At 34.6% G+C, this 27,167-nt stretch overlaps 1 protein-coding gene across 3 annotated transcripts in view; it reads right to left on the bottom strand.

Moving 5' to 3' along the window:
• The window catches only part of AP3B1 (adaptor related protein complex 3 subunit beta 1), a 274,430-nt gene that overhangs the window by 93,244 nt on the left and 154,019 nt on the right, over positions 1–27,167 (bottom strand). For all 3 annotated transcript variants that reach the window (XM_060009263.1, XM_060009260.1, XM_060009262.1), the window contains 4 exons: positions 11,376–11,562; positions 10,275–10,405; positions 4,723–4,834; positions 1,789–1,936 (listed from right to left, as the gene is read on the bottom strand). In XM_060009263.1, the coding sequence (XP_059865246.1) occupies positions 1,789–1,936; positions 4,723–4,834; positions 10,275–10,405; positions 11,376–11,562 (578 nt within the window). The remainder of the gene's footprint in view (positions 1–1,788; positions 1,937–4,722; positions 4,835–10,274; positions 10,406–11,375; positions 11,563–27,167) is intronic.

Raw genomic sequence — 27,167 nt, 5'->3', positions numbered from 1 at the left:
AAAATACTTTGGAGTATTTCCCTTCAATGAAAATACTTTGGAGTATAAAACTCAAAGTTAGTCATAAATAGTTACGATTACTAAAGGGTGGCTTTGAAGATACTTAAAGCCCCTCAGCTTTAAAAAATTATCATATAGTTATACTGGCAAAGTTTTTAAAAAAAATTCTAAGAGACAAGCAGAAAAACACACGGGGAGGGAGAGTGGTGAGGCAAGGAAGACTCAATATTTCCCTGAATTGAATTTTGTGGAGGAAATATGATTGCTATTTATTAAACATGGAGTCATGGTAACATCTCAGAACACATGTAATTATATTTGATGACTAAAACGTATGTTGTTGTTTTTTCTTCCCCTAGCAAAGAATGGCAATTTATTATCCCCCATTTAATGGTTAAAACATGTACTTAAAAATATAAGGTTTAGAATGTATCTGAGATTTCCTTTCGTATAATAAACAATTTTTAAAAATTCAAACGGGTTAAAAAAGAGTCTATTTCTGAAGAAAAAAAGAATGAAACTATTACAATTTATGATTATAAATTTCTAGTATATTGACTTTTGCTATTGGAAAGGATATTTAGTGCACTGAACATAACTTCCCTTTCTAAGAAATAAGACACTTTTTATAAACTATGTAATTATAGATATTCTGATATTAAACTAGAAGCACAGAACTTCTCTCTAAGAAAAGGCTACTACAAATCAAGTAACTCACTTGCTGCAACAAGTAAATGATTCTGAATATATTTAACTTCTAGCCTTTAAGATAAGATTTTGAAGGTAAAAGTGTTATTTTGCTTTGCATCACTCAATTTTGATGGGTAATTATTGTTTACCTTACTGCTTAGAGTTTCAGATGTTAATCTAATGAAAAGAATTTACTGGTAACTAGCTTTTTAACTTTGCAATGATGAAAAGCCTGTATTAATTTAACCTACAGATTTCATTTGTTCTGAACAGGAAAAACAATATAAATCACTTTTAAAATCATTAAATCCTGACTTAAATTAATAAAGTCATAATTAGAGCATTATGCTGTGTTTGTTATGGAAGTGGCAGGGCGAGCTGCTTTAATTACTGTCTGTAATAAAAGGAGCAGAGAGCGTACTGCGCCCCAATCAGTGCTGTCAGCCAAGACTGAGCTAGGCTGCAAGCTCGTCAAGTGCGCGGGCAGCAGGCTCCCAGGGAAAGGGCCATCGTGTCTGCAGAGGCCACTCGCTGACAGCAGTGGGGAAAACAGACTCAGACAATCCAAGGTATCAGCCCCAATTACTCAAAATTTTAATGACACTTTAATACATGATAATGTTGTTGATAATGGGAGATCTTAAAAAGTGCTAACACTTAAATATCTTATGACCGTCTTCCTTCACAGCCCCTGACTCTAATATTTGGATCATAATCTTTTTAATATAACATTATTTAGAAAAATCAATTGTCTTAGTTACATAATGGCAAAGTGTTGAAGGATTTAATTTTCACCCTCAGCGAAATTGCTTCAAAAGGTAATTAAGTGTTTCATACCGTCTGCTTGATCACTTAACTCAGCCTTCCAAGGTTACACCAATTTTCAAAATGTAACCCCAAGATTTTTTCAAGTTCAAAATGAAAACTGAGCATTACAAGTAAGAGAATAATATGAATTAGTATTTTAAATTAATATTACAAGATTTAAAATCTGTTTGGGAAAAAAAACCACACACACACTTATTTTCTCACTCAATGTTAGACCGGGGGAAAAGACCAAAGAATGTTTTTGAAGGAAATTCTGACAAAATAATTCACCTTTTTCCTTTGGTTTTGGAGTTCTTCTTGGCTGCTCTTTTGTTTTCTGCCTCTGACCCACTTCCACTCTCACTCTCGTGCTCACTGGAGTCCTCACTGCTGTCTCCTTCGTCATCTTGTTCCCCACTTTCACTTCCAGATTCACTCTCTGAAAAAAAGATATCCAGATGCTCCTTGATTTATAGCCATTTAATTATACATAAGGACACAAGTAAGTGTCAACATTCATCACAAATGAAACCAGATGCTGAATTTTAGTTTAGTGGACCCCAGGTGTTCCACATTTCCTATTTCTGTCCTCTGGTCACTTAGACTCCTGAACCCTGCGGCAGGGTAAGCATGGCGGGACTCCAATGCACAGAGAAGGCACTCTGCTAGTGAGTGGGGAAAGGCAAAGAAAAGATCAACCAACTAAACCAAAGTGAGCCTATCTTGCTCTTCAAACCCATAAGTATTTTAGCTATGGCAAAAACTTTTTATTTAAAGAATGATTATGAGCATGATATAAGAATAAGAAATAATTTTAATTCCTCTACTTATAATGAGAAATTTTATTTAGAGAAAAGGAAGGGGTTGTTGAATTTTCTTAGGAACCAATTTTGCGAGAGAAATGAGTCATTCAAATCATCTTCAAAAATTCCTAAATTCAAAGGCAATAAAGCAACATCACTACCTAAAAAGCACTTATTTTAGCTAGTATAGGAGTCTTTCGTAGGTCAAAGAAATGATAAAGTTACACTGAGGCACTATATAGTTAAATGTTTTATGAATAAATTATGGTATACTAGGGCTCTTTGCAGAAGTGATACATATAGTATATTTATGTGTATTTTAAACATGAAGCATAATTTTTTTACTAGTTGAAATGATTATAGGTGCAGAGTTGTATCCTAGATAAGAGGACAAACTGTTGTCCTGGCCTATGATCTATCTGATGAAATGTCCTCAGGAAGGAATGTAACCTCTAATTAAAACAGTATTCTAATAGGTAAATAATAGCTACTCTATGAGGATTAATTCATGTATCACAGCGAAAAGCTAGCAGTGCCTATATTCTTTTGGAACAGCTTGAAGTGGTTATAAGCATGAGTTCTCAAGCTGGAATGTCCGAGTTCAAACCCTGGCCCTGCCGTGTACCAAGCTGTAAGACTGAGCAAGTTATTCAGCCTCTCTGGGTCTCAGTTTTCCTTTCAGCAAAGGCTACTTCAAAGAGCTGTTGTGAAGATTAAATGATTTGAAACACGTAAAGGTGATGAGGACACAACAGTGCCTGCCTCATGGTAAGGCACTCTTTATCATCAGCTTTTACAGAGAGCAAAATTTATTTTACCCAAACTTTACAAAGGCAAAACAAAACTGCTGAATAAAAATATTTTGAATTTGTTGTGATATCTAAGTTAAGCACACGTACATATTAACTTAGATAAATCGTTTATGCTATAAATAAATAAACAAATAAATAAATAAGAAAGTATAGCATCTAAGTTACTTTCTCATGTTATTACATGGGAGTTCAACATGAATCTGGGTCCAGTTCACTTCAGGCACTGTTTATTTAAATTTTCAAGTTAGGTAAATCCTTGAGGAAATTCATTTATCCTCAAGAAGGCATGCTCACTTGAAAAAAGCTGGTAACTTCTAATGAGAAAAGTTCTCTCTTTCCTCTGGTAACCAGAATGGAACTCTGACATGACTCCCTATTATAAGTACTCAGATAATCCCATGAAAAGCCATAATGTTAATGGAATACTTCAAATATGTATTGAAAAAGGTTAGACTCTAAACAGACAGGAGCTTGTGAATAAATGGGATGGAGACAAATATCTATATGAAACACTCAACTACACAACATGTCTTTCTCAATGGTCTATATCATTCCTGAAATTCCATATTTTTTAGCATTAACTCTTTGGATTGAAGTAATTTCCCCCATTTTTCAGCATATTACTTCAGAAGGTAATATACCACAGATTAACTTATCGGATACTGAAAACAAAGATTTTGACAGGGGAAACAGAGGAAAAAATGAATGAATTACCTTAATGTCAAGTAATGGATGACCAAGTAATTAGTGAGCAGCCCTGGCTTCCCAAGGAATAAAGGTTTTAAAAGAAAGAGATGTCATTTGGTCTTGGATCAGATAAGTTTACTGGGCTAACTGTTAATAAGAGTATGTAACTCCTATATATACTTCATTATGCAAATCACTCAGACTTTCAGTATTGAAGAGACTTAAAAAGCATCTAACTCTACCCCTTCATTTATCAGATGTAGAGAAGGTAAGTGCCTTATTCGATTTGCCTGGCTAAAACTCAGGACTTCTAGACCCTTCCTGTTTAGTATTTTTTTCATTGCATGTGGTTGCCCTCAATCTTTTTAGCTCTTCGTTTCTTTATAATACACAAGAGATTTATTAATTTTAGCTTTCATGTAGAAGTAAAAGAGTAAAAAATGGATAAGAACAGACTGCTCAAGGTTAAAAATAAACTTTACATTTTATTGGGGGTTGGCTATAAAGTTCGTTTGGGTTTTTCTGTAACATCTTACAGAAAAATCCGAATGAACTTTTTGGCCAACCCAATACAAAAGAAAAGTTACTTTTAGAGGCCCCACTAAAGCTTATCAAATATAAAATTACATTTTTCAATATGCTAATGAATATCACAGGCAGTGTGGGTTAGAATTCAGAAAAGCATGCGTTCCCGTTTCAATTCTATCATTTATTAGTTGTGGGTCCAAGAGGCAATGTCAAATGAAAAGGCGTTAGAAATTACTTTGAAAACAGTGATATGTTAAGTGAAAGGAATTATTGTAATGGTATAAACTTCATTTAAACCAGCTTGTTGAATATTATGTTCTAGGCCTTATTGGTCTATAGGAAGCACAGCATATAAGCTATAGTGAACAATGTTTTTCAATGAATTAAAACCCCACCACTGTCACTGCTGCTCTCAGAAGAGTCCTCTTCCTCCTCCGCAGATTCAGAATAAAATTTCTTATCAGGATTCTCTTTCTTTGCTTTTCCTGCTGGGGTCCATTCTTTTGCCTGATTAAAAAAAAAAAATGTAAATATCAATGAATTCTCATTAAGGGATTCAGTCTTCAGGTAAACTAGTCATTCAGAATACTCTGTGAACCCAGAAGGAAGTTTAAAGCCGCAACAGAGAAGGCAACTCTGAGAATCCTGACACTGGTTTGTTCCCCTTTACCCCTAAGCAGAGGGACATAAACTCTCACTCAGAGCCTATTATGTTAGATCAACAACCTTGTTTTAACATATGATTTTAAACACTTGTGTATTCGTTGGTCTACAGAAGATTTAAACTAAAGTAAGACAGTCTAGAAGAGATGAGGGCAATTAGAGGCAGACATAGTAACAGCAGTAAGAAATTCAAGTTCACAGCTTGATACTGAGGTAAAAGAAAAAAAGAAAGAAAATACTTAGTGTAGGCAATAAATAGCCCATACCATCTCAAGAGCCTGAACCCTGGGGTACCTTGGGGTTCTATCAAGACAGAATCTTGGCTTCTGTCTTTCTCTTCTATCCTAAACATCTAATGCATCAAGAAAGCCTATAACTACCACCTTGGTCAGAGCTCTCTCTCTCCCGGATTACAACAGTCTCTAACCGGCTGCGTTGTATCTATGCCCACCTCCCATCCCCCATTCCAAGCTGGCTCAACACAGCAGCTAGAATGATTTGATTAACTCTAGTCAAGTCCCTCTTTGTCTGAAATGCTGCAAAAGGCCTCCCATTCACTCAGAAAAAATGAAGTTCTTACAGCACTCTGCTCAGCCCTACGTGCCTGAGGTCCTCTTGGTCCTCTTGCGGCTGCTCTCCCTCCTGCCCACTCCCCTCCGGCCACTCCTTACAGTGTCTTCAAACACCCCAGGCATGCTCCCGTCTTCAGGCCTTTCCCCAAAGCTGTTCCTACTGCCAATATCCTCCCCCAACATGACTTGCGTGGCTCATTCCCTCACCTCCTTCAATTCTCTGTACAAATGCCACCTCAGGGAGGACCACTCTACTTAAAATTCCAACCTCCCATGCCTGGTACTTCTGATGTTCCTTTGCTCTAGTCTTTTTTTTTGGTCACAGCACTTATTACTTTCTAACATACTACTGTATACAATTTGTATATTTAACTGTCAGTCTATCCCTGCTAGAATGTCAGCTTCTGGAGAGCAGAGATGTTTGAATATTTTGTACACGGATATACCTTAAATGTGTCTGGCACAGTGATCATTAGTTGGGTGATAGCACCTTAAAAACTTTAATACAGTGTACTAAAGTAAAAGAAATTTTTTTCATAAGTGTGACTTTGATTCATTAAGAAAAAATTAAATCATGCTTCATACACTCTCTTTTAAAGGGCAAGAAAATGTATATTTTTTAAAAGGTCAAGAACGGTTAAGACTCATTTATTTATCACACTTTTGAGCTTCTACTATGTGCTAGCCTGCTAGAGTAACATTTTGTTGTAAAAAAATTTATAGTAGGATAGAGGTTCTTGTTCAAGAGGGGTTCTCAGCACTGGATATATGTCAGAATCACCTGAGAATATTTTTAAAAATACTAATAACAAAAATAAAAATACTAATACTAAAAAAGCTAATGCTTGGGATTCACTTCCTAAGATTCTGATTTAATTGGTCTGGTGCAGGTCTGACATAGGTTTGTTTTGTTTAAAGAGCTCTGTATGATTATAGTGTACAGCTAGGTTTGAAAACCACTGATCTAGAGGGCTTATGGGCTTAAGATATGTTGCTTAAAAGGATAAGCTTCAGTGACTTGGAAAGCTACTATCTGGACAATAATAGAAAAATAAGTAAAAATTACTCAAATATATTTGAATAAGATACTAACATAAGATCAGCAGTATTCCTTTCTTTTTTTATGTATATTTAAAATGCTCTGTCCTCCAGTTACAAATAAAGATAGTATTCTATAAACAAATTTCTCCTATATTTAGTGAACAGTGAAGTTCATATTTTTCTTAAATCCAAACAAGTAATATTTTTCTGAAGGCTAGTAAAAAGTGTGTAAAGTCAATTTATAGGAAAAAAAATTACTTAATTAGACTATGGCTTTCAGGGTAAGACTGAGTCAACATATAAGGAAAATCAGGCTCCTATGCTCAAAGGGGTATATTAGTTTGACATGGTCATGGACTCTCTATTCATGGAATTTTAGGTTTTAAAGGGTAAAGACTAACAATAAAAATATTTTACTTTTTGTTATGGTCTTTTATGACTATGATAATTGTATCATTCTAAGCAAAAGAAATAACAGGGAAAAGGGAGGAGGAAAATAGCAAGGCACTAATTTGAAAGTTCCTATGTAGGATAAAATACTGATAGTAACTGATAGTAGATGTGTTTTTAAAGCAAAATACCCTTGATATGCAAAAGACAGTTTTTCTGTAACTGGGGAGAAAAGAATTTTCTAGAACTAAGCAAAAAAAAATTATAAAGAATCTTGAAAGCTTACTGGTGTCATAAATATATATCATATCTGATATCCTGGAAATGGTAGTATGCAATGCAAAGTGACTTCTAGTGTCAATGGACTAGGTTTCATGGGTTTTTTGTTTGTTTGTTTGTTTGCGGTATGCGGGCCTCTCACTGTTGTGGCCTCTTCCGTTGCGGAGCACAGGCTCCGGACGCACAGGCTCAACGGCCATGGCTCACGGGCCCAGCCGCTCCGCGGCATGTGGGATCTTCCCGGACCGGGGCACGAACCTGTGTCCCCTGCATCGGCAGGCAGACTCTCAACCACTGCGCCACCAGGGAAGCCCCATGTTGTTTTGATTAAAATATCAGATTATCTAAGCCTAGGCCATTATTCTTACTAAGTTATATTTCATAGTAACAAGATGTGACCCTGTAAGATCACTTTATAGTAAAACTAGGATAACATATGTACTACGTGCATGAAATACATTGACGGGACTTTAGAGGGGTGAGGTAGAATGAAAGACTATGTGAACAGTACTTTCTGCATTGTTGCAGCTGCATCTTATAATAAACTATGTGCATTATTTTTATATTTACTTGAGTCTCTATAGTATAATTTTAAGTCAGTATGTCCAGAGACCAACAGACTGAAACGGTTTTCTGCATGGCATCAACGGAGAGTGACAGTTTTTTCCAACCAAGTTCTATCAATTATAATTATCCTCCATAATAAGCTACCAATTATTAATTTTCACAATGTAGTCAGCAAAATGAAAAGGAAATCAATTTGCATCTGTTGAACTGGACAGGTGAAGTGAATATAAGAAAATAGGTTATTTAAGTACTGTCCCTATAAGATAGTTAATGCTTAGAAGAGCACATGAAAATAGAAGAAGCCAGCCAACCAACCAATCTATCAGCCAATATAAGGGTACTGCTGAGACCAAATTAAATTGCATGGCATTGTTATTAATTTCTGAGATGACAAACTATTTTTATTTTACTTTTTTTTGGTGGATTGGGGCAGCAAGGAGGAAGGATAGGGCGGAAGCGGGGGTAGGATAAAAGGATGATTCTACTTGGACCAAAACATCATGTACCCAACAATGAAAAAGGACAGAACCATAAAAACAACAAACAGACATAAGAAATTAGGAGAGACAGTATTTCTGTGAAAGAATCATAACAAAGAACATGCTCTTTTTATTCTGGCACCTGACCAAAAGTTTCACAAGTAAGCCAATTTTTTTGAAGAATACTTAAGAGTAGTATGTATTTTTTTTTTTCCCCGCGGTACGCGGGCCTCTCACTGTTGTGGCTCTGGACGCGCAGGCTCAGTGGCCATGGCCCACGGGCCCAGCCGCTCCGCGGCATGTGGGATCCTCCTAGACCAGGGCACGAACCCGTCCCCTGCATCGGCAGGGGGACTCTCAACCACTGCGCCACCAGGGAAGCCCCTAGTATGTAGATTTGAGGGGAAATCACCAAACTTAGTTGCAAGGAGGAGCATGCAACTTGTTTTTAATAAGTTTTATAATTTAAAAAATCATCTCTAAATAGAGAGAATTTGTCACAGCATGAAAACAGTGGTGTTAAATACTAAGGATAGTACAGATTTGCAAACAAGCTCAAGCTTCCTCTCCTCATGTTACATGATAAAATGCAGTAAGAGAATGAACAATGGACTCAGATAAGGGTTGGAATCCCAATTCCATCACTTACTAGCTATGGGAACTTGGGCAATTTACTTAAGTTCTCTGAACCTTGGTTTCATCATCTGCAAAATGGGAATAACAATAACCATCACTTATAATCATTATGAGGTTTAAACAAGATCATGTTTATAAAACTATCAAAGTATACTCCAGGGTCTGCTAAATGGAGCCATTATCAGCTGTTATTGCTCTTGCCACACTCCAAAGCCAGACAAGTTTGTGTAGTTAAGAGAAACATATTTCTCAAAAGAATCAAATTAAACGGCCATGCCTGGGGAATTCCCTGGCAGTCCAGTGGTTAGGACTTGATGCTTTCACTGCTGTGGCCCAGTTTCGATCCCTGGTTGGGGAACTAAGATCTTGCAAGCTGTGCAGTGTGGCAAAAAAAAAAAAAGCTATGCCTGTTACAGAAATTCTTCTATTTAAAGTAATATTTTTTTTCCATTGTATATGGAAAAGTTAGGCAAGAAGATTAACTGACTTTCTCATAGGAATTAGTGAGAAAGACTGGTTATCTGAATCCTAGTTCAAAATATGTGTTCTACCAGAAAAGCATCCAGGATGTAATACCTAACTGTTCTTTTTTATTAATTCTACTTAAAAAAGTATCAGATATATTTCACATAATCAATCTCTAAAGACAATCATAAGACCCCTCTCTTTATTTCTCTTGTTTATGTAAGAAAGAAAGAGATAATACTAGGAAAGAACACTAATTCTCTTACTTTAGTGGACAACATGTTTTAAAGATCTAGGAAAAGGTTATTTATATAGAGAGCTTTTTTTTTTTAATGTGAAAGCAACATATTATTCATTTTAATTGTGACCTTGTGTAAGGACATTTTTGGTACATGATGCTTCCTATTTATGTTTAGGCTTCACGTAAAAAAGGTTCATCAGAAAATCGAGAAGAACACTTTGTATGGTTTTTCTGGAAGAGACAGCAAAAATGATTTAGAAAACATTAACAGGAAGCTTACGAATCTCTAAACTAAGTAGGAAAAGCTCAACCCAATGAAACTAAATACCTTAGAAATTGAACCTACACAACTACAAATGCAATACCACAAATGTGGGTGGCACTGATGCAGAGAATTCCATTCTCTATTTCCTTGAAGAAAAGGAACAGTACATGTACAATGACATAGGAATACTACAATATTTATTTCCCATAGCAGCAAGATATGTCTAACACATTACATTTAGAAATACCAGAGCAATTTTCAATCCACCAAAAAAGCTTTTATATAAAACAATAGTTATTCCAGAATCTCCCACTGCTTGACAAAATTAATTTCAGAAAGGTCAACTTACCAACTCTATTACTTCTACATTTCGAACTGATGGGTCAGGCGCCACCTCTGGCCAATTAGATAATTCCAGGTACCCAGTAGCTTTAGTGTTGAGAGTATGAGACAAAGTGCCAAGCTGGTAATGATCCCTACCTATTAAAATAGAGGAAAATATAAAATAAACAATATGAGCTGTATATAACAGAGAACAATCCTAATCAGAGCTCAAGGTAATTGGCACATTACCTCAAATGTCAAGGAATAAATATAAACTAGGAAGCTCTTCATAGGTCAAAAAACTGATTTCAGTCCATAGATTATAATAATCTCCCCCATAATGGTCAATAAAAAAGCTAATCAGTCAGTGTGTTTAGAGGTGTTGCTCTGATATGTAGCTTCTCTAAAAATTACTTTACTGTGAATATTAAGAATGACAGCACAGTTAAACAATCCATATACATGTCTTGCCACAAACACATTCAGAATTTTAAGTTTTTCTACAAAACTGAACTGCTTTTTATCGCTTTACAACATTAAATAAGAAACTATATGAAAACCAAAGTATATAATCATTTGATTCCCACTGTAATGGCTACTTGTTAAACTGAGAAAATAAACACTCCTTTTAAAACGCTGGGGAAAATAAGTCAACTTCCATCTTTGAAAAGCAAACAAATATAAAGGGATATTTTTATGAAATAATTCTTCCTGGAAAAGCTTATGTTAGTGTACACAGAATCTATTTATTTAATAACAACTAAGTATTAAGTTGAATTATATACTCCTTATTAAACAAAGCTATCTATTTAAAACAGAGATGAAGTCAATGTCTGCAAGAACAACACAGCTTTTATCTACTGTTCAGCCAAGTCATCTGGTTAGAATAAAAATAAAATCAGAAGATTGAAATTCTTTAGGTAAATAAGGTCTATAAAAACATGAACTACTATAAAGCTTGCGTTGGAGAACAGATGAATGAGTAGAAAGCACACTGTTCTTATATATTTACATATGCTAATCACATATTTTCTAAGAGATAAATTTTAAACAGGTTAGAAATGGGATATAATGTCGTAATTTTTTAGACAACAAATATTTTGCAGGTATATTCTGATAATAGTACCTTTAAAAGGAGACTCAAGCAGTGGTGCCGGTTTTTGAGCCAGGAATATTTTTTTGGCATATTTACTTAAAGCTCCACTCTTCTCATTCGGAACAATAAGCTGCCTAATAAATCTTGTACGGTCTCTGATGTCGTAGTTTTGATCATACTTGCCGAGATTTAATATGTACTGGGTAAGCAATTTTGTCTGTTGGAAAAAAACAGAACAAGATGAGAATAGTTATTTATGATTATTGATAACTCTGGATAAACATATTTAAAGAGGTAATAAAAATGAATGGTTATGTCAAACAAATGTTGTTCCATAGGGAATATGCATTTCTAACGCTGCAAATGGAATTCTGAAGCCAAAGCACATGTCCTCTTCAGTATTGGGGAGGTGAATGCTGAGTACCGAGAAGCAGCCATGTGCTAGATTATTAAACTGCTGAAGTGGAAAGAAAGGCATCATTAAAAAAATAATCATATATGGCAAACCCGCTGAAGGGTCTACGTGAGAATAATGAATGTGGAAATACAACTAAAAACATGGCACTCAAAACTTAATCGGAAAAATATGCAGGACATCAAAACATCAGAGAGTATTAGGGGGCTGGCAAACTGCTTCTCCTGAGGTGTGTTTTATGAAGAGATACTGTCCCTGGCATAAGCAGTGTCTGCACTCTGACTGCACTCAGTTACTTTACCCTGAATTATGACCCATTAAAGCAGACACATGAATCACTGAACTGGATTACTGCAAATTATTTGCAGTGCATTTAGCTGTTACTTTTTCATAAAAGCAAGCTGCTGATGCCCTCTAAAAACTAGGATAAAAGACTTCCATTTTTTTCCCCATGTTGCTTATAGCCTCTGGTAATATTGGTCATTTATTTATTTATGTTAGGGAACAACTTATTATAGCAGCTTTTACACTATAATAAGATTTCCTAAGTCAATTTCTGAATGTACTACATTAACATATATTGAGATAATTTTAATAATAATTAAACCAAAATTGAAATGTTAACAAAATAGGTTTGTATTTTAAACTCCAGTTATTTTATTGAAAAAGCATAATTTTAATTTAGGAGGTTACACACATACAATTCTAACTATAAATAGGATTCATAATACATGGAAAAAATAAACATCTGCATTAGAACATTTTACAGACATTAGAAGTGGATTAAAAAAAATAAAATCAATGAAGTCAGGCAAAGCTAAAGATAGTTCTATAACAATAAGCCAAAGTACAGGAATGGTGTGGTAAACTTTTACAATATTAATTCGTTAAGATAATTGATTTGGATAAAAAGCAACCTTCTTTCAGTAATAATCTATTTAAAAATCATTAACCTAGTTTTACTAAAGCAGAACTACAAAAAATACAAGTGAAAAATGTTAATAGAGCTATTCTAAATTTGGTTACCAACTACTGCTATCCACTAATTATTAGACCATGTTGGTTCAACCTCAGGTAAGAAAAATTCTATGACTGATTTTTAAGGACGATTAGCAAAAGAGTCACCAAATGAGTAATACAGGTCAAAAGGAAGTGTTGTACACTGGACTGTGTAATCAGCTTGCTGGGATAACCTGGGAAAAATACACCCAGCTGTTAGTTTCCTCAAATGTAGAGTGAGAATCTATAACTAGGTTAACTCTAAAGTCTATTTTTGAGTGTTGAGATTTAGAATATGGAACTAAAATAAATCAGAAAAAGAAAATAAGTCTATTCATCGAAATAATTTTTTGAGTTAGTGGACTGATTCATCTTGCTTTTATTTCTGATCCCTGAAATTAATGTTTAGGAAATTAAATTATTTCAAAATATTAACAGACACTATTGAAACTGAGATAGAAAATTTTAAGTAATTAAAATTATGTAATTTCTATAATATGTATTTATTGACTGTAAAACTTGTTTTATTATATTGGTAGGTTATGAAACAGTTCTACCAAAAATGTATTTTCAAAAATAAAATTCTAAAAGATAAACTCATATCCATGTTCAATGATGCATTAAAAACATAAGCAGAATACTTTTCACTCAGATATGTATTTATTCATATACTTTAATCAATTTCTTAGCTCTATCTCTAAAACCAAATCATTGGTATTTATTTGAAGAACATATTTTTATATGGTCTTATTATTTTTAAATTAAAGAAAATAAAATTGCCTACAATCTTCTTCAAAACTGAATTTTATGATCACCAAATATGAAAATGTTGACATTTGCAACTTACTCTTCTCTATAGAACATAATATTTTTAATGGAAAAAAATGTCTTCTTTACAGATCAAACGAATGATCTGGTAAGTACAGAGAAAACTCTGTTGAATACAAGGATATTCTCAATGCTTTCTTTTATGTTAAAATCTGTAAATATTTCAAGCCTAGATATTTAACTTTCCCCCCTCCACTCAATAAAACTATCTTTATGAGATAAAACTTTTAAATAATTCTCTTCTATACTGTAAACAAAAATTTCATCAAATTTAGATAATGCAAAACCAACTGCCTCCTCGATTTCATTTCATTCTAATAAAAATATAAACTTAACCACAAAAATAGGAGTTCCATCAAAAAAGTCTTCACCATAGTTGAGATACTGCAAATGATAGAACTTCTAAAATAAATTTTTAGCTCTTACCACTTAATTTGTTCAGTTCTTCCTTCGTTTTTATAGGGATACATTTCAATGTCTTCCTGTTTGCAAGATTTGTTTCTAAGAATTGTTATTTGCTAAAATTTTCAAAAGCTGAAGGTTTTTGGTGCTCTACCTGATAAACACTTTAAAGATTTCGAAATGATTTTGAATCAAAGTCTAACCAATACGCAAAAGTTTCACTTAATCTACTCCTCCACCCACCCGCCCCGGGCAAAAAAGCCAATATCGAACACAGGCTAATTTACAAAGCAGTTTTTCATAAAATCCCACTTCTAAAATCCCACTGGTCACATGCAGCAAAAAGAATTGCGTATGAGAGTGTGTGGTGTCATGCCTAAGTATGCTTTTTCAATATTAGCTTCATCACAAGAATCCTGTAGTTCAGTTAAACTACACATATCAAATATCAGTAACTTTGACCATTATAGTTTTATTTCACTTGGTAGAATAAGCAGAGTGAGTATGCATGCACCACAACCAATTCCCAAAATATTTCTGTTCCACAGTTTTCTTAATTTAATAAGAACGTTGATTTTACCATGACAACATCCGTTCAGTGAAAGCCACATTGGGGCTTTTAAATTTACAACAGCATTTACGGCGATTTTGACAGAATAAACTTCCAGAAGCTTTACTTTGATTCCATTTACACTGACAGAAGAAATGTACAAAAGCTTTGAGTAAAAATGGTCAAACTATTATTGGAATTAATTGCTTTTCTATTTGAAAACCAGCATCATTCAGGTCCTTTTTCTGCTAATGGAGAAATACATTAACCATTATTGCTTCATTTCTCATATGTGCAAAAGAAAACTTAGAATAAAAAATGAACAAAATTAAATTTTAAAAAACAGTTATTTGATCTATATGAGATCATGTTTCACAGAGACATGTAAATATATTTGGCACCTGTATACATTAAATTGTCATCTTGAGGCTTAGTCTTCCTAAAATACCTCCCAACTTTTTAAGTAGATGCTGATCCTGTTTTAGCAGATTTATATCACTATGATTTTCATGGTGGATGGTAAAAGTTGATGAACATTTTGTGCATGCTAAATAATGATACACAAAAATTCAGTTCTTCATTCTTCATTAATTGTACACTTCAAGTTTTAAGAATTTATTGCTGCTGGATTTATAACAAAATAAAACAATAACTGGCAAATAATAAATAGGTTTTGAGATTTACCGTACACAATAAATGACAAAACTACTGTAGTGAGAGTGCTCTGAGCACTCTCTTTAATGGCCTATAGCAAGATTGTTCTGTCTCTACCTCCTGCACATATTTCATCCACAACCAACCTCTAACTTCCCATGTTTTCCTCTTACTCCATCCCACTGACAGCTGGGAGCTTCATGCTTTGCACAGGCCATGACACACCTTGCCTGTTGTGTCATCAAGTTACCATCAGATAAAACATTTAAACACTTATGTCACCACCACTAGAAAAGCGAAGGACTTAGCTTTTCATACCTGCCTCGTCAGGGCACACTTCATTTTATCGGCACACATCCTATATGCTGCTCTAAAGGGAGAGGTTAGTCATGTTGCATCTCAAAAAGACTGGGGAAAGAAAGTCAAAGTCTTTCCCATTTAAATGTTTCACATTTTAAAATGAAATCTCTGTTCACTGCACTTGTATCTTACAGGTCACTAGACAAAACCATGGCAGAGGTTAGAAGTACAACATGGAGGGACTTCCCTGGTGGTGCAGTGGTTAAGAATCTGCCTGCCAATGCAGGGAACACGGGTTCGATCCTTGGTCCAGGAAGATCCCACATGCTGCGGAGCAACTAAGCCCGTGTGCAACAACTACTGAAGCCTTTGAGCCCTAGAGCCCGCACGCTGCAACTACTGAAGCCCACGCGCCTAGAGCCCGTGCTTCTCAACAAGAGAAGCCACTGCAATGAGAAGCCCGCGCACCGCAACGAAGAGTAGCCCCCGCTCGCCACAACTAGAGAAAGCCTGCGCACAGCAACAAAGACCCAATGCAGCCGGAAAAAAACCAAAGAACAACAACAAAAAAACCCAGGTGGGATGTTTAATAGTAAATTTAAATGGATTTTATTCATAAAATTATACAAGACAAGCAAAGAGAATAACAAAATGTACCATAAATAACAGAAATACTCAATAGCTTATATATAGCTATGTATTAAATTTTTGTCTTATTATTATTTTGCTGCTTAGATTTAAGGAATCATTTCTGGTACCAACTAATGGTCAATGCCATCCAGACACTATTTACACCAATTACTTTGGATTAACTCTAAGTCACTGTGACATAGGAAAAATGAATTTTGGGGAATGCCATATAATTATTGAGAAATCCATTATTTAAAAAAACCATCTCAAAATATGGGCATCATATTTTTACCTAAATACTCTGTCAAGTAATAAACTGGTAAATATTTGCTCAAACAATAGCCTTCTTTAAATATTATATAGGTCAGCACAAAATAATAAAAAAAGGTCTCTTAAATTATAGTCCTATCAAAAAATATATATATAGTCCTAAAATCAGCTTAGATATATATCAGTTTAAGGAATATAAAAAAGTATACAGAATTCAGCATTTAAAATTGGTTCCACATAGTTGTAATTTTTAAACAGAAGGATACTGGCAAATGCATTTGGTAAAGGAAGGAGAACTACATAAAATTCTTAACATAGACCAGAGGCAAATCTAAGCAGTACTAGTGTTCTATCTAATCAATTTCATCACTTCATGACTAGGCAGGATTCTTTAAATTTTTTTAATTAAGAAAATTTTATTGAATGCAAGATTCTTTAAATTCTATAGTGCTTTACAATTTTCAAAAGTTTCACACAGATGATTTCAGATAATCTCATAACAACCCTTTCTCACCTCCCTCACCCCTATACTGCCCATCCACCCTTCCTTCTCCCCATTGGAAACCACCAGTTTGTATCTGTGAGGCTGCTTCTTTTTCGTTTTATTCACTAGTTTGTTGTATTTTTTAGATTCCACATATAAGTGATATCTTATAGTATTTGTCTTTCTCTGTCTGACTTATTCCACTTAGCACAGTGCCCTCCAAGTCCATCCACATTATTGCAAATGGCAAAATTTTTATTCTTTTTTATGGCTTTTTGTAAGATCTTACGGAAAAACCCAAATGAACTTTTTGGCCAACCCTGTATTTTACATATATATATATATCTCACATCTTGTTTATCCATTCATCTGTTGATTGTTCTTTAATTCTTCTAGGTCTTTGTTAAATGATTCTTGCACCTTCTCGACCTTTGCCTCCATTCTTTTTCCAAGGTCCTGGATCATCTTCACTATCATTATTCTGAATTCTTTTTCTGGAAGGTTGCCTATCTCCACTTCATTTAGTTGTTTTTCTGAGGTCTTATCTTGTTCCTTCATCTGGTACATAGCCCTCTGCCTTTTCATCTTGTCTATCTTTCTGTGAATGTGGTGTTTGTTCCACAGGCTGCAGGATTGTAGTTCTCCTTGTTTCTGCTGTCTGCCCTCTGGTGGATGAGGCTATCTCTCATCTGTTGATTAACAATTAGGTTGCTTCCATAGCCTGGCAATTGTAAATAATGTTGCTATGAACATTGGGATGCATGTATCTTTCTGAATATGGTAGTTCTATTTCTAGTTTTTTGAGAAACCTCCATACTGTCTTCCACAGTGGCTGCACCAATTTACACTCCCACCAACAGTGTATGAGGGTTCCCTTTTCTCCACATCCTCACCAACATTTGTTATTTGTGTGTTTTTTGATGACAGCCATTCTAACAGGTGTGAAGTAATATCTCATTGTGGTTTTGATTTGCATTTTCCCTAACGATTAGCAATGTTGAGTATCTTTTCATGTGCTTTCTGGCCATCTGCATTTCCTATTTGGAAAAATGTCTATTCAGTTCTGCCCATTTTCCAAACAAATTATTTGCTTTTATGATGTTGAGCCATATGAGCTGTTTATATATGTTGGATATTAACCCCTTATCGATCATATCATTTGCAAATATCTTCTCCCATTCAGCGGGTTGTCTTTTCATTTTGTTGGTGGTTTCCTTTGCTGTGCAAAAGCTTTTAAGTTTAATTAGGTCCAATTTGTTTATTTTTGCTTTTGTTTCCTTTGCTTTAGGAGATGGATCCAAACAAATATTGCTGTGATTTATGTCAAAGAGTGTTCTGTGTTTTCCTCTAGGAATTTTATAGTATCCGGTTTTACATTTAGGTCTTTAATCCATTTGAGTTTATTTTTGTATATGGTGTTAGAGAAGGTTCTAATTGCATTGTTTTACACGTAGCTGTCTAGTTTTTCCAGAACCACTTATTGAAGAGACTGTCTTTTCTCCACTGTATATTCTTGCCTCTTCTCTCATAGATTAATTAACCATAAGTGTGTGGGTTTATTTCTGGGTTCTCTATTGTGTTCATTGATCTATGTGTCTGTTTTTGTGACAGAACCATACTGTTTTGATTACTGTAGCTTTGTAGTATTGTCTGAAGTCAAGGAGCATGATTCCTCCAGCTCTGTTCTTTCCCGAGATTGTTTTGGCTATTTGGGGTCTTTTGTGTTTTCATACAAATTCTGCAATTACTTGTTCTATTTCCATAAAAAATGCCATTGGTATTTTGATAAGGATTGCATTGAATCTGTAGATTGCCTTGGGTAGTATGGTCATTTTAACAATAGTAATTCTTTCAATCTAAGAACATGGTATATCTTTCAATTTGTTTGCGTCATCTTCAATTTCTTTCATCAGTGTCTTATAGTTTTCTAAGTATAGGTCTTTTTATCTCCTTAGATAGGTTTATTCCCAGGTATTTTATCCTTTTTGATGTAATGGTAAATGGGGCTGTTTCCTTAATTTCTCTTTCTTGTAGTTTGTTGTTAATGTATAGAAAAGCAACAGATTTTTAAAAATTTAACAGTATACACATTTTTGTCAACATAAGTTTTTCCTTTATATGTTATATTTACTTGACAAGAAAATATATCCAAGAAAGGGTATAAATGTCACTGCATAGAGCCTGAGCCCTTTTTTTTAAGTTATATTAAAGGGGCTGGGAGTGGGGGTAGAATTCTCCAAAGACCGAATCACAGGGCAAGAGAAAACTTCAGGAAGGATTCCCAAAACATCACTGTGATTTATAAAATTTCTCACTAAGAATCAAAAACTGAACCTGAAAAGTGATACAAAGAAAATATAAGTACTAAGGATACTCCATGAAGCACTTTCTTCTTGAAAAGCAGAAAAAAAAAGTAACTGTCTCAAAGAAAATGAGACAGTAATTAAAATAAATGAACTATAGCTACATACCTCAATATTTTAAAAACACATTAAGTAAAAATAGTTTAATTGTGAAAGTATACATAAAGTAGAATACTACTTATGTAAAATTTGAAAACACACAAAACAAAAAATACATTGTTTATGGATACATACTTATGTAACAACAATAAAAACATGTATGATTAAAACACACCAATAATATGACAGTGGTTACCAATGGGGAAGTAAGAAAGGTGTGAACAGGAACTTGAGATCTTAGCTCTACCTGTTATATCCCTTTAAAAAAAATTATGGCAAACACACTGACTTAATCTTAGTGGTAGATATATAGGATACCTTGGAGATATTACGGGTATGGTTAAAGGTCACCTCAATAAAGTGAGTGACACAAACATGTTGGTTTCCCAGTACATATAAAAGCTATGTTTATTATACTGTAGTCTCTTAAGTGTGCAACAGCAGTATGTCTAAAAAAACAATGTACAAATGCTGGAGAGGAAGAAAAAGGAACCCTCCTACACTGTTGGTAGGAATGTAAATTGGTGTAGCCACTATGGAGAACAGTATGGAGGTTCCTTAAAAAACTAAAAATAGAGTTACCATATGATCCAGCAATCCCACTCCTGGGCATATATCCAGAGAAAACCATAATTCGAAAAGATACATGCACCCAAGTGTTCACTGTAGCACTATTCACAATAGCCAAGACATGAAAGCAACCTGAGTGTCCATCAACAGATGAATGGATAAAGAAGATGTGGTGTATATATACAATGGAATATTACTCAGCCATAAAAAAGAATGAAATAATGCCTTTTGCAGCAACATGGATGGACCTAGAGATTATCATACTAGGTGAAATAAACTGGACAGAGAAAGACAAATATCATATGATATCAGTCATAGATAGAATCTAAAAAATAGTACAAATGAACTTATTTACAAAACAGAAACAGACCCACAGACTTAGAAAACAAACTTATGGTTACCAAAGGAGGAGGAAAGGGTGGGGAGTTGGGGGGATAAATTAGGAGATTGGGATTAGTAGATACAAACTACTATATATAAAATAGATAAACAACAAGGTCCTACTGTAAATAGTACACAGAACTATATTCAATATCTTGTAATAACCTATAATGGAAAATAATCTGAAAATGAATATATATGTATATATAAATATCTGAATCACTTTGCTGTACATCAGAGACTAACACAACATTGTAAATCAACTATACTTCAATTTTTAAAAATTCACTAACATAAAAAAATAAAAAAAAACAAAACAACAAAAAGAATCCTTTATTGCTAAAAAATGCTATCATCTGAGCCTTCAGTGAATCTTAGTAGTAGAATCAAAGACCACTGATCACAGATCAGAATATAGTAATAAAGAAGTTTGAAAATATTGCAAGAATTACCAAAACGTGACAGAGAAACAGGAAGTGAGCAAATGCTGTTGGAAAAATGGTGCCAGCAGACTTGCTCGACACAAGGTAGCCGCAAACCTTCAATCTGTAAAAAATCATAATATTTGTAAAGCACTATAAAGTGAGGTATGCCTGTATATGTATTTATGCTATTTTATACTATTCTATAAGTTTGCAATATTTTATATTTAAAAATAAAAACATAGGGCTTCCCTGGTGGTGCAGTGATTGAGAGTCTGCGTGCCGATGCAGGGGACACGGGTTCGTGCCCCAGTCCAGGAAGATCCCACATGCCGTGGAGTGGCTGGGCCCGTGAGTCATGGCCGCTGAGCCTGCCGTCCGGAGCCTGTGCTCCGCAATGGGAGAGGCCACAACAGTGAGAGGCCCGCGTACCGCCAAAAAAATAAATAAATAAGTAAAATAAAAACATAAGCTAAGTAAAACATTAACTTATATTACTTATCACTACATTTAAAAGATGATACACTATTAGAGAAAGTTTAGAAACAGATGTACCCTTTACTCATTAATTTTTAATTACTATTAATCAGTTTAATCAAATCATAGCTTTCTGTCTCAGACCTCAGTAGACTATTTCAAGGAAGTCATGCTAAATTTTTATACTATGTCTTAAGAGCTGAAGAGTTTTAGCAACTTCAACCGGTTTCAATGTTGTTCAACTTTTCCCCCCATATAACAGTGAAATTACTCTACTTGTGAGAGTATTCTACCAGTGCTTTTACTCTTGATATTCATATCAAACAATTTTTTCCTTCATAAACAACAAAAGAGGAATTTCAGCACCCTTTTCTCAGGTTGATAAACCCCAATGGAGTGCTTTTTTAAAATGAGCATAGAGATTCTCAATAACTAGACTAGTTTTCTGACTGTAAATAATCATATTCTCTAAGAAAAATCTAGCAGTTGGTTAACAGTGTAAACTAAGTTTATGAAAAAGCAGGATTTGCTCTAATTCTGTTGGCACAGCAGGGCCAATTTGGGTACAGTGTAAATTTTGTGCTTGCTTTGGCATGATTACATCAGTAAGAAAAAACAGGTAAAGGCAGAAAGCTGCACCCAGCTGAACTGGGCTGTGCAGGAATAAAGAAACATATCCACCTCAAACATCTATCTCAAATAACCACATGTATTATGGGCTACATTTAGCCACATGTGGCAGTACAACTTTCCATCCATATTCAAATTAACCCTCCTTCCATGACATAACTCGTAAGTACAACCTTTAAAACACCCGTTTCCACAAGTCAGGTCTTTCTAAAAGTAAAAAGCTAGATTCATTGTAGTATTTATGTATTTCTTAACCATTTAACATGTGTAAAACTATTCTCGTGTTTTTACTGTTCTTTTTTTTTTTCTTTTTATGTGTCACCAATGAATTTTTTGAGTGTTGTGCCTCTGGTTTCACTTTTGCAATAATCCCTGTGGTTGTTATTGTGCGTTTCTGTAAAGCACAGTGATTTTTAGGAACATATATGTTGCATTATAAATAACTGACTATATGATTATAACTTCCACTTTACAGATTAGAAATTAGATTAGGTAGGTTGTATTGTATAATCTGTCTAAAATCATGTAGCTAGTAAGTGGCAAAACATGCTTTGAAGTCAGACAGTCTAACATTAGAGCCTGTACTCTGAATCACCACCTGCCTCCCAGTAATTGACATTAAATAGTTCTATGGCAGGCATCACATACAGTTAAACTGCTTTCTAAACTTCCATCTGAAAGAGCTCGAAGTCAGAAAATTAAAGAAGCTTACAGAAGAAGTTCATCTACAGAGTCTTAATCATAAGGCAACAGTTTTTAAAAAACTATATGAACAGCTTTATATCTCCATACTGAAAAAAATTAAAATATCAAAGAATATGTAATGCTAAAGATAGACAAAATGTTGATTTTTTGGGTACTGTATTTTTCAGTTCTACAACTTCCATTTTATTATTTTTTATAGTTTTTATTTCTCTGCTGAGAGTTATCTTTTCATCTATTGTGAATACATTTTCCTCTATGTCATCAACCATTTACAAAAGCTGCTTCAAAATTCTGCCTGCAAATTTCCACATCTGGGTCATCTAGAAGTTGGTTTCTGGTTTTTGTTTGTTTGTTTGTTTGTTTTTAAACTGATCACATTTTCCTGGTCTTCTTCATTATTGTGGTAGAAATAAACATAAAATCTACCACTGCAACCATTTTTAAGTGTGTAGTTCAGTGTTATGCAACCATTACCACCATTAATCTCCAGAAATTTTTATATCTTCACAAATTGAAATTCTATACCTGTTAAACAATAATTCCCTGTTCTAGTTCTTATATTGAGCAATTTTGGATTTATCTTGGACATTATGAATGTTACACTGTAGAGACCCTGGATGTTGCTATACTCTAGGTTGGGTTCAAAGCACAAACTTTGTCTGTTTCAGTGCTGTTCAAATTCCAGTTCAGTTCCTTTATTATTAACTGTGCTGTTCTGACTCCACCATGCATATGTGTGGTTCAGGTGTCAGCCAGAGACCTGAGCAAAAGTATTCACAGATTTTGAGGCTCCCCACACTGGCTCACTGCTTTCTAGAATTCTTCCTTAACTTTTCAATATCTTTGGTAGTAGTTTTCTTTTTTGGACTCACCAAGCGGCTTGTGGGATCTTAGTTCCCCGACCAGGGATTGAACCTGGGCCCTCAGCAGTGAAAGAGCAGAGTCCTAACCACTGGACCGCCGGGGAATTCCCAGGAGTTTTCTTAAACTCTGTCCTCTACTTCCTCAGGCCAGAAGGACTCTGGGTTTCCTTCTGGGATTTCAGCTTCTGTGTACAGTACCAACTGTAGCCTGAACTCACGATAAGAGCCAAAAAAGTGGGGAAATTCACTCTGTGCCACTCTCTTCTTTTAAGTGTCCGTTTCCCTTAAGAATCTTCCCACTTTTATTTACGCTTTTGAGACTTTAGGCAGTTATTTACTTTTTGTATTTTTCCCAAGTTTATAGTTGTCCAGTAGGAGTCTGCTCAACCATACCAACAGCAAACTGTTAACTAAGTTTCAAACTCTTCTTTACACCAGGTAAAAACATTTGCGATATTAAAGAAGCTTATTATTCAATTATTCCTTAGGTATACAAATGAATACAATGTGCCAAATCTTACAAAAAGCAATGTAGCCATCCCCTAAAACTAAATATTTCAATAAAAAATCTGAAAATGCTCACTGAGAGATCTAGGCCACAGGGAAAACAGACCTACAAATAAATGTTGGGATTTCATGGCAAACCACTCCCTGAACTCTGTGGCCTGGTCTTCCTAGTTTAGTGTTAAAGATGGTTAAAATAAACACATATAGAAAATAAATTTTTTTTACATTTAGGTGAAAGCAATCATTTTACTCTCATCTCACATCCAACGGATTATGAATCATACAACTTAAAAACCCAGTCAAGCTGATGGTACATAAAAAAATTATCCTTTGACGTTAATTTCCATTTATGAATTCTCTCACACTCCTTTTCTTGAGAAATGAGAAACTGGAGAACAGAACACAACTCTACAGGATACCTTTGTTCATCTATTTTTATATTTAATCATTTAAAAACAACGAGTTGTTTTTCTAAACATAACTATATTTTCACCAGCTGGTGGTCAAGTCTATGTGGTTATCCTGAAGTATCATTCTAAAATACACAATACAACACTTCAGAAGCTGAGTTCCAAAACTGAATTCAAGAAAAAAAAAATAGCTGAGTGCAATCTATGTTATCTTCAGATTCACTTAATAAAAAGATATGGAATACACTCTAAAATTTCTGAACACACAGTACTACATTCCATTATTGGTTATTTACAGCTACAAAGAAGAAAGCCAAGGAAAGAACCTTCATTTAGTTTTGTAAGACATATCTACTTCAGTCTTGATTAACATACTAATTTGTATTACTTTTCTTTTATGATAATCTATAAGCTCACTTAGAGTAGCCAAACCATTGTTATCACAGAGTCATAACAATCATAATATTCTAGGTGCTATGTTGACGTTCATAGTACTACATGAATTTAGTAAGAACAGTGAGTGTCAGGCTAAAACAGTGTTTTTATCAATAAACAAGCAACTCAACAGCAAACATAGGTTTCCTCTCTTTTACTCAGTTTTTTAAAAATAACTCACTGCATGAATTAATCTACATGGCACTTGGAAATGATTAACTGATTCCTTTCAAAAACTGACTTAAAATGTAAAGATAAAATCTAAATCATAAGAATGCATAAGTGACCTGGAAGATAAAATAGTGGAAATAACTACTGCAGAGCAGAATAAAGAAAAAAGAATGAAAATAACTGAAGACAGTCTCAGAAAATTCTGGGACAACATTAAACGCACCAACATTCGAATTATAGGGGTTCCAGAAGAAGAAGAGAAAAAGAAAGGGACTGAGAAAATATTTGAACAGATTATAGTTGAAAACTTCCCTAATATGGGAAAGGAAATAGTTAATCAAGTCCAGGAAGCACACAGAGTACCATACAGGACAAATCCAAGGAGAAACACGCCAAGACACATATTAATCAAACTGTCAAAATTAATTACAAGGAAAACATATTAAAAGCAGCATGGGAAAAACAACAAATAACACACAAGGGAATCCTCATAAGGTTAACAGTTGATCTTTAAGCAGAAACACTGCAAGCCAGAAGGGACTGGCAGGACATATTTAAAGTGATGAAGGAGAAAAAACTACAGCCCAGATTACTCTACCCACCAAGGATCTCATTCAGATTTGATGGAGAAATTAAAACCTTTACAGACAAGCAAAAGCTGAGAGAGTTCAGCACCGCCAAACCAGCTTTACAACAAATGCTAAGGGATCTTCTCTAGGCAAGAAACACAAGAGAAGGAAAAGACCTATAATAACAAACCCAAAACAATTAAGAAAATGGGAATAGAAACATACATATCGATAATTACCTTAAATGTAAATGGATTAAATGCTCCCACCGAAAGACACAGACTGGCTGAATGGATACAAACACAAGACCCATATATATATGCTGTCTACAAGAGACCCACTTCAGACCTAGAGACACATACAGACTGAAAGTGAGGGGATGGAAAAAGGTATTCCATGCAAATGGAAACCAAAAGAAGGCTGAAGTAGCAATTCTCATATCAGACAAAATAGACTTTAAAATAAAGACTATTAGAAGAGACAAAGAAGGACACTACATAATGATCAAGGGATCGATACAAGAAGAAGATATAACAATTGTAAATATTTATGCACCCAACATAGGAGCAACTCAAAACATAAGGCAAATACTAACAGCCATAAAAGGGGAAATCGACAGTAACACATTCATACATACATGGTGTACATACATACATGGTGTATGGATCATACACCATGATCAAGTGGGGTTTATTCCAGGAATGCCAGGATTCTTCAATATATGCAAATCAATCAATGTGATGCACCATATTAACAAACTGAAGGAGGAAAAACCATATGGTCATCTCAATAGATGCAGAGAAAGCTTCCGACAAAATTCAACACCCATTTATGATAAAAACCCTGCAGAAGTAGGCATAGAGGGAACTTTCCTCAACATAATAAAGGCCATATATGACAAACCCACAGCCAACATCATCCTCAATGGTGAAAAACTGAAAGCACTTCCACTAAGATCAGGAACAAGACAAGGTTGCCCACTCTCACCACTATTATTCAACATAGTTTTGGAAGTGTTAGCCACAGCTATCAGAGAAGAAAAGGAAATAAAAGGAATCCAAATCGGAAAAGAAGAAGTAAAGCTGTCACTGTTTGCAGATGACATAATACAATACATAGAGAATCCTAAAGATGCTACCAGAAAACTACTAGAGCTAATCAATGAATGTGGTAAGGTAGCAGGATACAAAATTAATGCACAGAAATCTCTGGCATTCCTATACACTAATGATGAAAAATCTGAAAGTGAAATCAAGAAAACACTCCCGTTTACCACTGCAACAAAAAGAATAAAACATATAGGAATAAACCTACCTAATGAGACAAAAGACCTGTATGCAGAAAATTATAAGACACTGATGAAAGAAATTAAAGATGATACAAATAGATGGAGAGATATACCATGTTCTTGGATTAGAAGAATCAACATTGTGAAAATGACTCTACTACCCAAAGCAATCTATAGATCCAATGCAATCCCTATCAAACTACCACTGGCATTTTTCACAGAACTAGAACAAAAAATTTCACAATATGTATGAAAACACAAAAGACTCCGAATAGCCAAAGCAATCTTGAGAATGAAAAACGGAGCTGGAGGAATATGACTCCTTGACTTCAGACTATACTACAAAGCTACAGTAATCAAGACAGTATGGTACTGGCACAAAAACAGAAAGATAGATCAA

Source organism: Delphinus delphis, chromosome 3 (genome assembly GCF_949987515.2).
Source record: "Delphinus delphis chromosome 3, mDelDel1.2, whole genome shotgun sequence".
Classification (NCBI taxonomy): domain Eukaryota; kingdom Metazoa; phylum Chordata; class Mammalia; order Artiodactyla; family Delphinidae; genus Delphinus; species Delphinus delphis.
Note: the sequence above shows the minus strand (reverse complement) of the source record. Positions and strands in the feature narration are given on the sequence as shown.